Below are 15200 nucleotides of genomic sequence, written 5' to 3'. Positions count from 1 at the left end.
CATTAAATTTATTGGGCATAATTTAGAAACGCATACACCTGTGTTTATTAGAGCCCATAATTCACACTGCATGACAGAACATAACATAAAGCCAGTAAGTCTAAAAAACTCGCTGTGGACTTTGGACTGTGGCAAAGCATAGACCAAAGCACGGCCATAGAAACATATCTAAAACTTTGAGTGATCTAGGAAGCACAGTGGTCTCAATTAGGGCTGGGCCATATTATACCGTTCACGGTAATACCGGTATAATGTTAGGCAACGATAGGAAAATGAAATATCGCGATAGAATATGAGTAAAACGCGCATGCGCAGTGCCTTTGTTTTCATACGCACATGGCCGATTGTTGAGTGAAACAGATGAACCAGAATTGGTTTGTAAAAATGGTGCAACTTCAGTGATGTGGAACTGGTTTGGTGTTTGTCCGTCAGATACACGACAAAGCACTTTTTTTTTTGCAGAACATGCAAGCGGCCGTCGGACTAAGATGCCCTTAAATCTGGGAGTAATCTGGGTCCTAAACTCCGTATCCTTCAGGTCAAACGAACACTGCAGCATCACTAAGAGTTAAAAACTGTCTAAATTCTTTCATCTTTAATAAAACGATCAGCATTGCTGCTTTACCAGGTGTAACTATGAAGTTTAACTTCCAGGCATCCATGAAAACAAAATGTATTACATTTAACGGAGTTAGAAGCTAGCAGGAAGCTAGCGGAAGTTAGCTCGCTAGTTACCTAAGCATGATATTGCATGTTCTGACTGAGACATTTCTGAAAAAAATCAAACGTACAGCTCTGCTATCACTTCCAACATAAATGAAGACAGGAAACTAAACAGCAGTGACGTTTGTAGGGTTACTGAAGTTGGGCTAGCTGGTATATAATAATGTGCTACGTGATCGCTAGCAACACAGCTATGTTAGCATAACATAAACAGTGAAGCTGGAGGACGAACACTAACACTTTTCCACTTATAAAAGTTAACGTTAAGGTTCCTCATGGTTAGAGACAAATGCAATCGCATGGCAGGATGCTGTAAAAGGACCAATCTTCAGTCAGGAGAACAACTGAGATAATCCATCCACAATACGAGGTTAGTCATATACTGCAACAACATGGGAATAGAGCAGCTGCCAGAGAATTCAACATTAATGAATCAATGGTACAGAAGTGGAGGAAGCAAGAAGAATGAGTTTAATAAAGTTTGATTTATCTGACTGCTTTGTTTCGCGTAATGTGCCTTATAATCCTGGGCACCCTATGGTCCGAAAAATACGTACTGCACACTGCAGTTTAATGTTGCAAAGCACCTCTTATGTCAGCCCATTTCTACTGGAAATGCCTTTTGGTTAAACTTTCAGCAAGGAATTTGCATTTGCACTGTTACATTTTTATAAAGCTTTAATGTACATAAAAACCAGCTTCTTGTTTAAGTGAAAATAAATGATAGGTTGTCTTTTTGCGCTAGTAATGTTGTGGAGTTGTATTTTGTCTCGCATCAATTATATCGTTGGTTATATCGTTATCGCAAATTTTCAAATATATATCGTGATAAATATTTTTGGCCATATCGCCCTGCTCTAGTCTCAATAACTGCAAAATGAAAGATGATTGAAACTACCAGGACTTTTAACTGTTATAAGGTTCAGACATTGCCAATGAGATATATATATATATATATATATATATATATATATATATATATATATATATATATATATATATATATATATATATATAAACAAAAACACCCAGCACGCCCCTGCGGGCGGTTTATCCTTCAAGCTCGGGTCCTCTACCAGACGCCTGGGAGCTTGAGGGTCCTGCGCAGTATCTTAGCTGTTCCCAGGACTGCGCTCTTCTGGACAGAGATCTCCGATGTTATTCCCGGGATCTGCTGGAGCCACTCGTCTAACTTGGGAGTCACCACACCCAGTGCTCCGATTACCACGGGGACCACCGTTACCTTCACCCTCCACATCCTCTCGAGCTCTTCTCTGAGCCCTTGGTATTTCTCCAGCTTCTCGTGTTCCTTCTTCCTGATATTGCTGTCATTCGGAACCGCTACATCGATCACTACGGCCGTCTTCTTCTGTTTGTCTACCACCACTATGTCCGGTTGGTTAGCCACCACCATTTTGTCCGGTTGGTTAGCCACCACCATTTTGTCCGTCTGTATCTGGAAGTCCCACAGGATCTTAGCTTGGTCATTCTCCACTACCCTTGGGGGCATCTCCCATTTTGACCTCGGGACTTCCAGGTTATACTCGGCACAGATGTTCCTGTACACTATGCCGGCCACTTGGTTATGGCGTTCCATGTATGCCTTGCCTGCTAGCATCTTGCACCCTGCTGTTATGTGTTGAATTGTCTCTGGGGCATCTTTACACAGCCTGCACCTGGGGTCTTGCCTGGTGTGATAGACCCCAGCCTCTATGGATCTTGTACTCAGAGCTTGTTCTTGTGCTGCCATGATTAGTGCCTCTGTGCTGTCTTTCAGTCCAGCTTTGTCCAGCCACTGGTAGGATTTCTGGGTATCAGCCACCTCCTCTATCTGCCGGTGGTACATACCGTGCAGGGGCCTGTCCTTCCATGATGGTTCCTCGTCTCCCTCCTCTTTCTTGGGTTTCTGCTGCCTGAGGTATTCACTGAGCACTCGGTCAGTTGGGGCCATCTTCCCAATGTATTCTTGGATGTTCGTTGTCTCATCCTGGACTGTGGTGCTGACACTCACCAGTCCCCGGCCCCCTTCCTTCCGCTTAGAGTACAGCCTCAGGGTGCTGGACTTGGGGTGAAACCCTCCATGCTTGGTAAGGAGCTTTCTTGTCTTTATGTCAGTGGCTTCTATCTCCTCCTTTGGCCAGCCTATTACCCCAGCAGGGTACCTGATCACGGGCAGGGCGTACGTGTTGATGGCCCGGATCTTGTTCTTGCCATTCAGCTGACTCCTCAGGACTTGCCTGACCCTCTGCAGGTACTTGGTGGTTGCAGCTTTTCTAGCGGCCTCTTCATGGTTCCCATTCGCCTGCGGAATCCCCAGGTACTTGTAACTGTCCTCTATGTCTGCAATGTTGCCTTCTGGTAGTTCAATCCCCTCAGTTCTGACTACCTTCCCTCTCTTTGTTACCATCCGACTACACTTCTCCAGTCCGAACGACAGTCTAATGTCATTGCTGTATAGCCTGGTAGTGTGGATCAGTGAATCGATGTCTCGTTCACTCTTGGCATACAGCTTGATGTCATCCATGTACAGGAGGTGGCTGACAACTATATATAGATACATATATATACATATAGAATAGAATAGAATAGAATAGCCTTTATTGTCATTGTACAGAGTACAACGAAATTGGAGTGCCACTCCCTTGGTGCAAGTTTCAATAATAAATATAAATGTAAAATATAAAAAGTACAAAAAAAACAATCGTAAGTACTCAAACAATAGTATGTACAATATATACAGGATAGCAGCATTAATATAATGACAGTATGAATAGCAGCATAATATAATGACAGTGACGGTATGGAATAGGTTCAATTGTTTTTGTGCTTATTTACTACGGTGATAGCTCTGGGAAAGAAGCTATCCCTGAATCTGTTTGTCCTGGTTTTATGTGACCTGTACCGTCGGCCTGACGGTAATAGTTCAAACAGTTGATTGCTGGGGTGAGAGTGGTCCTTGATGATATTGCCAGCTCTGCTGAGGTACCGAGAGTTTGCAGTGACCTCCAGGCTGGGCAGAGAGCAGCCAGTGATCTTCTGGGCTGTGTTGATGACCCTCTGCAGTACTTTCCTGTCTGCAGCTGAGCACCCTGCATACCATGTTGTTATGCCGTACGTTAGGATGCTCTCTATGGTGGCTCTGTAAAATGTCACCAGCAAGATATATACATATATATATATATATATATACATATATATATATATATATACATATATATATGTATGTGTGTGTGTGTGTATTAGAGGTGGGAATCACCATACATCCCACGATACGATATTATCACAATACTTAACGCACGATACGATATTATTGCAATTTTTTAAAATATTTTGCGATATTCAGATTCTGTACATAAAGGTAAACTTTATCAATATTTATTTCATCTAATATCAAAGTCTCACACTCAGTCTCTCATTTCAGTCAGTTTTATTGTTGACAAACTGAACGGTTTGTATTACAGTCTAGTCCAACTTAACTGATTGCAACCATCTGGTACAATTATAGCTATTCTGAACTATGAAATTTATGAAAACTATGCAGCCCCTTCAGCAACAGAAGAATTTGAAAGTAAATTAAAACAAAATATAATTTTACATTAAATAAAAAAGTTTTAAACTTAATTAATATAAAACATGTCTTAAATTAAAATAAGTAAACTGTCATGTTTATTGCTGCCCAAAAAAAAGTTAAACACATTTGGACAGTGAAGGAATGTCAGGATTCTTGCTCAGAAAAAGGATCAACATGCTCTGAACTCAGAGCATGTTCCATTCCACAAAATCCTTTTTTGTAACAAAATATCGATTTCTGCCGTCCCTGTATCGATACATTATTAGCAAACAAAATATCACGATACTACACAGAATCGATTTTTTCCCCCACCCCTAGTATATATATATACACACATATAGTTGACGGCTGCACATAAAAATAGCAACACAAATAAACCTCAGCCACTACTGGAGAAGAAGTGAATTCTACAGCGGCACAAAATAAAAAAAAATCAACACATATTTATTTTTAGCAAAAATTCAGAAAAGGCACAGGGATAATACATTTTTTAAATTCTCCACAATCAGTGTGCACTCACTAAATTATGGCAACAAAATGAAGGTTTTGCAAGCATGGCTTGCAAGTATGTAATCCCTTTGCTGCTGCAAATTGTGGTGAAAACTTGATTGTGATTGACAAATTAAAACTAGTAGGCAAAATTTATAAAAACAGACACACCTTTCTACGATCCCATGACTTACACTGTACATTATAAATTATATACACTGCAGGACTTAACCTAAAGCCTGCAAGTACAAGAAACTCACTGGAGACTTCTCACTGTGCTGAGATAAAGATCAAGGGAAACACAGAAACTGAAACTTTAAGTGTTCTAGGGAGCATCGTGACCTCACTGACTGTTTGGAAACATCGGAAATGTTCAGAGAGACAGGAGTCCAACCAAAGTGAATGATCAAACAATGAGGGCTTTCATAAATGAAGTTATTAGTGTCCAAACATAAAGATTTGAAGAACTTCTCTGCAGAAAGAGGTTAAGGAATGATGACCACCTTAGCAGTACTATACCAGCCAGGTCTGTATGTAGCTACTCTGAATAAAAAGGTGCAGCACGATAGTGCTTAGTGTTTGCTAAATGTAAAGTTAAAAAACAAATGAGAATATACTATGATCTGATCAATCAAAAACTGAACAACGTGTGCCATCAGCTGTTGTTATCAACTATTAATACTTTGATACACAGAATCGTGGTGGAGGTAACTTCATGGCATGGGTTTTCTTCTCAGAGGCAAAAACTTGGAAACTGATCATAACTGGGGAAAAAATGAAGTGCAAAAAGAGTGAAAGTTTGTATGAAAACTCTGAAAGAGATGGAGGGCTGTATGCTGCAAATATAGAAGTAGATTTACAGAAATTCTGTTGTGGCACTGACAGATAACTTGCATGAGGGTTAATTTCATGTGGTTAGTTACTAACTGTGCATTTTTGCACTGTTCAGTGCTTTTTCACACTATGCCACATCTGCAACATCTTTGGTTTCCTACCACTAAACCCAGTCTTGTCCCTTTACATATTTATCACTTCCACTTACCTGGGTAACTTCTACACCATCTGTTCACTTTTGAACCACAAATACTTACAGGAAAAAAAAATTAAAGGGATAAAAAAAAACAACTCTCCCCTTTGAAGTGTTTCCTGTAAGTATTTGCTGTTAATGTGAAAGTTTTAAATCCCGTCATCAATCTGTGAGTGTCTGCATTCAGTATTCTTGTATTTAGTATTAGAGTTGTGACATAAATAAGAATTATTAGCTAGATATGAACATGTTATATGGAACATAATAACCCAAAAACCCACCACTAACATACAAGTGTACCTGGTATTTGTGGTCCTCTCTTGCTGGAAAGCCAAAGTATTTCTCAGTGAAGGCAGACCCTTTATCGAAAACCAGAATAAAACTGTTAACAGACATGGCATTGTTGTTTTAATTAACACATGATTAATTTAATATTACTTCTTCACTTCATGGTGGACAAATGGTGACCATTAATAACCAATCTTACTGCTCAGTGGAACCCCGACTTACGAAATTAATTCGTTCCCGAGGGTCTTTCGTAAGTTGAAAATTTTCGTAAGTCGAAGCACCCATCTCGCCTTTTGAGTGAACGATAGGCTATAGGCTAATAATAGCTAACAACACTCGAGTGAAACAGCTAAGCGCGAGTACGAAAGCAAAGGGGTTGTCACATGATTCGGAAGGCATTGTGGGCATTGTAGGCATTGTGGGCTCAGCCAATCACAGCCAGCGGATTTCGTAACACGGGCAAAACACGGGCAGAAATATTGCCCTTCAGTGCCTTCATAACTTGAATTTTTCATTTAACGTGGTATTCGTAAGTCATAACTATAACTAGTGACAATATTATTGTAAAGTCTTGAATAAGCTTACCATACAATCTCCAGTTTGTTATAGGGGTGACAGCAATGCCACACCTTAACACAGAGCTGTGGGAAAGGACCAGGAGTGTGGACAAGAAGCCTCCATATGCCTAAAAAAATATAGAAAACAATGTTTTTGTGAAAAAAGAATTAAATAAATAAATAAATTGCTAATTTTTATGCGTGTTTTAATTTCAGTTAAAGAGGCTGTTACCTTTCCATAAACTCCAACTCTGTTGGCATCAATATAGGGCAGCTTTACCAGATGCCTGAAAATTAAAAGAACATTAACTAAATGTCATTTTGTACGTAGTTTGTATGTAAATATTATCTGTACCAATACATACTCGAGTGCTGTGAGCTGATCGTGAACGTCAACAGTTCCCAGTCTCTGGAAAACCTCGTGTAAGATCCTCTGACCCTGGCAGCCACTGCCCCGCCCATCCAGATGGGCCACAATGACATCATTGGAACTGACCAGAACAGAGTCCCAGCTCAGGGAAAAACGGTCACTCACAGCCTGACCACCAGGGGTGCTGTCACTTTGGAAGGCAAAAAGAGTTTAGAGCGCCAAAGTTTTCATGAAAGGATGCAAAATAAACTACAAAAATTGAAGAAATAATAACAACAACCATTATGTTTTAAACACCTAATGGCCTCTAAAACATTACTCTTATACTCTTCTGGAGAGGAGGGCGGTCCCTATCTTTAGGTTGGGATTTCACTGTAGTCACTGTATAAACTCACTCTACAGTTCTTAACACTTCAACTGAAGCAGTAAGGCCGACAATGAGGCATTCTCAAAGTTGTTAAAACAAAGTTACGTACAGGACAAGTAAAAGTGGGTACTCCTTCGCTTCATCCAAAGCTATCGGGACGATTAACTCCAGGCGAAGTGCTGCAAAATAAATCAGTGTTCAGCATTCAGTCCAGAGGAGATTTTGGTGAAGATTCAGAATAAATTTTTATATGCAATGCATGTACATCTATCCCTCAGACTACATCAAAGCTCTGTGCGCTGCAAGGTCAACACATCATTTATTGGTTAATAAAAGAAATGGGAGAAGAACTGAGACTTTAGAGGTCAAGGCAGGTAGCACAAAGCTGGTATTTGAAAAGATTTACATTCATTTTAGCTTTAGTACATCCTTTAAATGGTACCATTTAATTCAGTTGACAATCAAAGACCGCGTGACTTGAGTCACCTAAGTGGACAGTGCATGGAAGTTTTCTCTTTTTTCTATATAATATCATAATGTGTGATGAGGTCATCAAAGTTTAATTTGATAAATAGAATACAATAGATTAAAATAGAATAGAATAGTCTTTTATTGGTATTGTACATGTACAACAAAATTGTGGGTGCTCCATGCCAACCGATCAGAAATAAAATATAAGCGCCAAGACAGCAGGAATAAATAACAAACAGCAGAAAAATATACAAACTAAAGGAAGATATGTAAAACAAGACAAAATGCACACACTGGAGAATAAAGTGCTTGTAAATAGTGCAAAGGACTTGGTTTGAATAGAGTCTGTGTGTGAATGGCCTGAGTGATCAGGGTTACTCAGACCATGGCTCAGATTAGTAGAGTGGGTGGGCAGGTGTAGTGTGTGGGGGTGGTAGTGTTTGTTACCAGTCCGAATGGCCCAGGGAAAGAAGCTGTTTATAAAACCTGAGGTGTGGGGACTGAATGACCTGAGGTGCCAACCAGAGGGCAGTGGGTCAAATAGGTGGTGGGCAGGGTACAAGGGGTCTCCTGTAATCACCCTTATTTCCTAATTATGTTCCAAGTCTGGGGACATAATGGATTTTACACATATATGTAAACAGAAGGAAGGAAGAAGGAACCAGCCCAAGCAAGATGGTGTAGCTCTTCATTGTAGTATCCTAAATTGAACATCAGAGGAAGATAAAATATGACGGGGAGGCAGAGAAGGCACCTATACTTATTAATTGGACAGCAAGCAACAGCTAAAACACCTGATAATTGACCCTTATCACCACCATCACCAAGAGAATAATGCACCAATAGAATAAACCATGCTAGGATGCAAACAAAACAAGAGCAAAAGAAGAAAAACAGGAGTTCAGTAATACTTTTGGAAACAGCTCTTGTAGTGTAAATGATTGAGTGCCAATGCTGAGTAAGAAGCTAAATACATCACATTTCTTCCCAATTTAGGAGGACAAAAGCTGTTATTTGGTAATGCTTGCCGTTTTGTGATGCGAGTCAGTGGCGGTCCCAGCCTGTTTGGCGCCCCGGGTGAACACTCCCTCTATCTATAATTGAGTGATCTGCATATATTAGTGCTATTTCTTAATTGTGTAAAATCTGTAATATAATGGATTGTTTGGAGTTTAGTCTGTTACTGTTGCTATTTTTACCATTTCTTCTTGGAGCAACTGTAACCCACATCATTTCCTTAGGGATTAATAAAGTATTCTGATTATGATTCTGATTGTTTCAGGATACATGATTCTGATTGTTTCAGGATACATGATTCTGATTGTTTCAGGATACATGACCTGCCATTATCCAATGGCAGGTCATGTATCCTGAAGCAATCACCACAACATAACCTAATAGACCTATACGTTAGTTCACAGATTCGCTTTGTCTAGGGTGTATTTCTATGTAGTGTGTGAATGTGCCCATATGGAAAAGATATATATAAATCTTATAAAGTTTTTATCTGTCTTGTATGAAACTTGTATGAAAAGCACATATAAGATCCCTTGAAAAATTATATAATGAAACTTGTATGTTTTGTATACTTACTAAAAAAATATATGAAAGTAATGAGAAAGTGGCCACTTTCATGAGTAAATCATGTATGTTTTTACTCTCTCGCGCTCACTTTTCGCATACAGAATTTCGAAAAAACATTGGTGCAAATTATAACTCTGTGTCATAATGTCTGGTGTTTTTGTGTTTGTTGGTTTGTTTTTATTTTGTTTTATTTTGCGAGTTGGTTATTAGATGCTGCTCCAGCCAGTCAGTGAATCCCCCGCCGCCCCGCCCTCTCCTCCCTGCTGTAAGTACCTCGCAAATGGAGGGCGCCCTTACTCCCAGCAAATGTGCGATAGAAAGCCGATCGGTGCCTATGCCATTCACAAAATGTGCTGGCTGACGTCGGGGCACCATGAGTACGAGCAAAATTATTTTTTTTTGCCGATGCCCGTGATGCCGCCCCCCACCACGATGCCGCCCCGGGCAACCGACCGTGTCGCCCGTATCAAAAACGCTACTGATGCGAGTCATGTATCATCCATCACTAATTCTCTAATTTGACAGACACTGTTAACATGTTTGACAAGTTTCAGGCAAAACAGTACACTTTTTTTGTTCCTACTGCACAATTGGGCAACTACACTAAGATTAGAGTTGGATGTCTCGAGACCGGTCTTGAGACCACATTTACGTGGTCTTGGTCTTGTCTTGTTCTTGTGGTCTCGGATCCCTCGGTCTTGTCTTGGACTTGCCTCAGATCGACATAGTGGTCGGGAGATTTGGAGTCAACAGTATCCATGACACACAACGTAACGTTCGATAATGTGTCATGCGCAAAAACATCAGCTCTAAGAGCCGTGCTTAGAGAGTGCTTTGTAGTGAATCAGAAGAGTCAACTCCCATTGAACGAGAGCCGGCTCCTCACTTAATTTCCTTTCGCTGCTCAGCTCTCACACAGTGGCTCAGCTATGCTCCAATCCCTCCATATTGTGGCCAATCACATGCGAGGATATAGGATAATATCATTATGTGAAAAACAGAGAGGGTGAGAGACGCGACAGTCAAGTGGAGCGTGCGTCTGTGCTCTCTGTAAGTCAGTGAGACAGTAGACAGCGGTGAGGAAGGCTGTGTGAGTGCATCGCAAAAACACATAAATATGCCCGACACCCATAAACGAAGCAGCATCTGGCTGAAGTTTAAAGACTTTTTTTTTGTCTCGGCCTTCGTCTTGACTCGGTGTGTCTAGGTCTTAGTATTGGTCTTGTCTCGGTCTCGGTCTTCGTCTTGACTCGGTCTGTCTAGGTCTTAGTATTGGTCTTGTCTTGGTCTCGAAACCCTCTGGTCTTGGTATTGTCTTGGTTTAGGCGGTCTTGACTACAAGTCTAACTAAGATAGTCTGGTAATACATTGTCCTCTGATGGTGAACATTTTAGTTAACATTTGTAGAAGACAATCACAAAAATAGAGACTTAGGAATATTTTGATGGCAAGGAATTGCCAAAAATACTCATAAGAATCGGAACTTTTATGTAAATAACGAATAAATTCTTCTTTTGCCACTTTGCAGGCCAGTTATCCATCCATTCATCAATAGAATTCCCAAGCCAAAAAATTCCAAGCATTTCAGGCCTCCTCACATTGGAGCATGTGTGGAACACCTGACCTTGGAGGGATCGAAGAGACATCCCTGTCTGATTTCCAAACTACCTCAACTCACTCAAATTCTTGAAGTGGAGAACAATCACCCTCAGACTGGCTCCACTACAGACAGGCATATTGGTGGGCTTGAGGAGATCCTAGAACTATTCCTTCCAGTGGGAAGCTATGCCATCAGTTCAACTTCCACTATATACAGTATATATACATTGTGGGTGGGAAGTATTGTACAGCATTCTGGCACCTCCTTCAGGTAGTAGGGCCACAAGAAGGCTGGCCCTTGTGGCTCATATGGGCTGAGCCTGGCCCCATGGGCTAAGGCCCAACCACCAGCTTGAGCTCCTCCCCTGGGACTGGCTCCATTGTGGGGCCCCCAATCCTTTACCATACCTCTTCCTGAATCCGGTTGTTCAGTTTGACGTCACTATCAGTGTCTGGACCTAAACTCCGCTGCAGGTCCATATATCAAACGATCACTATGGCATTACTGAGAGTTGAAAAGCTGTCTAAAGTCTTTCATCTTTAATAAAATGATCAGCGTTCTGCTCTACCAGGTGTAACAATTGAGTTTAACATCCAGGCATCCATGAAAACGGAATTTATGACATTTAACGGAGTTAGAAGTTAGCAGGGAATTAGCTCGCTAGCTTCTATCTAAATACAATATAGCATGTCCTGACTGCGGGATTTTGGAAACAAATTAAAACGCACAGCTCTGTTATCACTTCCAGCATAAATGAAGACAGAAAACTAAAAAGCAGTGACGTTTGTAGGGTTACTGAAGTTGGGCTAGCTGGTATATAATGATGTGCTACGTGACCGCTAGCGACACAGCTATGTTAGCATAATATAAACAAGCTAACTTTTTTTCCACTCGATAAAAGTTAACGTGAGTGTTCTCGGTGGTCAGGAACAAATGTAATCGCATGGCAGGATACTGTAAAAGGACCAAACTTCAGCCAGGAGAACAACTGAGATAATCCATCCACAATACGAGGTTAGTCATTCATATACTGCTGCATGGGCTGGGCTGTAGTTACATCCTAAGGTTTTAAAAACTGAGCTTAAATAAATGATTAGCGGTAATAAAAGCCGAGGGAGGTCAACAGTGATCACTGACTGTTTTAGGAGCTTTTTGAGATCAAATAGAAGAAAATACATAACATTAAACATGTTAACAACACAAAAGCCATATTAAACGCAGACTACTTTAGGCCCGGAAGTAGGATTCGTCGCGTCATCACTGAACAACCGGATTACACTTAGTTTGGCTCTTCACTTAGAAACAATTTGCCTTGGAAGACTCTAGCATGGGCAAATTGCCGCCATGAACATAGCTCACTAGAGTACACAAACCTCTTCACTTAAATAAGATGGTAATTTGTGATGGGAGACACAAGTAATATAATACGTTTTCAAATTCTGGTGCAGTTATATTTTAGGTAATATCATTTGTATGACAGCACATGAGACAGAAAATATTTTTTATGCAAATTTACATTGTGTTTATTTTTGATAAGGTATTCAGATTTTCTGTTCCCATTCTTCCTTATTCTCTCATCCCTGAGAAAGAAGAAGCGGTTTATGTGAAAAGTAAGCCTGTGATTTTATTTCTGTTTAGCTTTTTTACGATGACAGGATTCCCATCTGACTCCGCTCAGAAGTCCTTAAATATGTATCATGTTGCCTCTAATAGTGAACACAGACTAGAGAGAGGGAACCATATGGTGAGCCGTCCCTTCTAATTGATACAATATAGGGCTGTGCTTATGATTTCAGGGCTGTTTCATAATCACCAAACAAAGCTCTGCACCTGTTCACTCTGGTATGTTTATCCTAAAAAGATCTTAACTACTGAGCTCATGGGGATGTAATTTGCTGGAAACTATCTCAGTTATTGCTTTACATGCTGTTAAGGAAACAAGTTACAGTTACCCTACCTCTTCAGTGTCAGACAACTGAGTTTCCTGAACTTGGATGGAGCAGAAGAAGAAATTTGTTTTTCCAAGTGTTGTTATTACTCATTAATCGTCATGGGAGAAAATGTTAGAGTGGAGTGGTGATAAGAAATGTCTACTCATGCATACACAGACAATGAAAAACCAAACAAAAGCTCAAAGATGAATCTGAACAAATCGTTATTACAAATCACAACTTTTGCACATCATTAGAGAGGAACAAAGTTTCTTACCAAAGTTGTTGATTTGTACAGTTCTTCTTTCCCACTTGGGTATTGTCCTGTTTATCAGTGCATTTTTTAATTCTCTGTTATTTTCCAGAATCTTGTGCTCTGCTGGATGACAGCACAAGAAGAATTACTATTACTTACAAGAAAGCAACAAATATAACATCTATTAAAGAAAGCTTGTGTGTGTCTGCTAATTACTAGGAAAAAGAAACTGAACACGTCAAGAGTACCTCATTTAAAATCTTATTGACACTTATAATTATACCAAGAACAAGAAAATCAACAATATGTCCTCCTGTTCCTTTCATGTGTTTAGATGAAGAATGTTGTTGTTTATCTAATCTTACAGTGTTTCTAAATACACTGAAACAAACACATTTTCTTTCCTGACATCTAATTGTGACCACTCTGTCAGCTTAGTAAAGAATAATTTTTGACATAATATCAGCAGACAGACAATCCTTGAGTCTGTCTGTCAAAATTACAGTTTTAAACATTACAATAACCTTTATTTCATCTTTATTCCAGATTCTGCACTCTTAAGTAACATATGGTTGTTGTCCCCACACATGCAACTGACCAATCGTGTTGTTGTGATGTCTTAGAGCTGTGACGTCTTGGAAAAAGATGATTCTCTTTTTTTTTATTGCTTCTTGAATTGATCCTGCCAGTTTCATGTAGAACTTTCTACTGTCAGCATACATTATTGAATATTTCTTAATCTGCCTGTGTTCGTATTTGAGTCAGTAGTTGAAGTTTGCTGTCATGCTATCTGGTAAAAACGTAAAGTAAAAAGGCTTTTAGAAGTTATATAAAAATACTAAGGATCTGAGGATACAAAACAACTTCTTTTCATGGCATATCTACATCATTTCATGACACACTCACTTTAGATAAATCTGTTTGACATAAATTTTCTACAGTTTCTAAGATTCTGCTTAGTACTGAGTCTTTTTCGAAGTTGCAAAGCTATGACATCACAATGACAGTTGGAGTGATTGTCCTGAATACATGATTCATTCACACTTTGAGGTCCAAGTAATTTAACAAGTTGTATTAATTTCTGTGCACTTTGAACAGTGCACTTTGGACAAATGTTCCACTACATAAAAATGTGAAATGATAATACCAACTCTCAATCTGGAAGTCTGTAGTAGCGGAAGAAGTTGATCATTCCCCAGAGGCTGTTCTGAGTGCCTCTGATATATACTCAACAAAATTTCAAGCACTTAATGCTTCACCTAATTGCATCTTCATGCCCATTTTATAGGATTACGTAAACCTGCTGAATGATGATTTAATGACTTAGTCTCACAGACTTAATCTGCAAACGTGTGCTGACCAATTAATGCACTTTTCAGACAGGCAAAGTGTACTGACAGTGGAAAAAATCTATCTGGGCTCCCATATAAATGTAATGAGTGAAAGTCTAAATAGTAGATTTGTTTAAGTGTATCTGTGCAGGAAAACTTACTGTTCATATCATGTAGTTTGTGGAGAGTTGTTTGGGGTATTCCAGGTCCTGTAGAAATGTTTAAATATTAGTTAGTTCTGTGTTTTATTCTCAATGTTGTATTTTCCTTAGAAGGACATTGGAAAGAAAGAAGAAAGTGAACACTAGAAAGAATGATAGAATAGCAAATGAGATATAGATATAAAAATAGGCCTCAATGGCATTTTCTTTTACTCCTATAACTGTCATGGTCCCTGGGTCTTTGACCCAGCATTGTGAACCTAATGAGTTTTGTTATCTCTGTTTCTAGTTCTTGGTGTCTAGTTGGATTTTTGCTAGTTCCTTTTGGTGTCTAGTCTGTCCTAGTCTTATTTCTGTATCTCTGGAAGTCAGTTATGTCTCCATGTTTATTTACCTTATGTCTTCCCACTCTTGCCCCTGTACCCAACTTGTCACTTAGATTTTGTTCAGCTGCACTTCCAGGTGTGTCCACTC

The 15200-nt window shown here is 39.7% G+C and overlaps 1 protein-coding gene across 3 annotated transcripts in view; it reads right to left on the bottom strand.

The window, feature by feature from the left end:
- LOC309691549 (inactive dipeptidyl peptidase 10) overlaps positions 1 to 15200 on the bottom strand; it is a 141802-nt gene that overhangs the window by 6173 nt on the left and 120429 nt on the right. For 2 of the 3 annotated variants that reach the window (XM_082509277.1, XM_082509279.1), the window contains exons 17-23: positions 14727 to 14774; positions 13256 to 13357; positions 7502 to 7571; positions 7021 to 7215; positions 6888 to 6942; positions 6684 to 6783; positions 6111 to 6169 (exon numbers count right to left, since the gene is read on the bottom strand). In XM_082509277.1, coding sequence (XP_082365403.1) covers positions 6111 to 6169; positions 6684 to 6783; positions 6888 to 6942; positions 7021 to 7215; positions 7502 to 7571; positions 13256 to 13357; positions 14727 to 14774 — 629 coding nt within the window. The remainder of the gene's footprint in view (positions 1 to 6110; positions 6170 to 6683; positions 6784 to 6887; positions 6943 to 7020; positions 7216 to 7501; positions 7572 to 13255; positions 13358 to 14726; positions 14775 to 15200) is intronic. The other variant, XM_082509278.1, reaches the window with a different exon arrangement.

Source organism: Aulonocara stuartgranti, assembly GCF_965226115.1.
Source record: "Aulonocara stuartgranti genome assembly, chromosome: 16".
Taxonomy (NCBI): domain Eukaryota; kingdom Metazoa; phylum Chordata; class Actinopteri; order Cichliformes; family Cichlidae; genus Aulonocara; species Aulonocara stuartgranti.
Note: the sequence above shows the minus strand (reverse complement) of the source record. Positions and strands in the feature narration are given on the sequence as shown.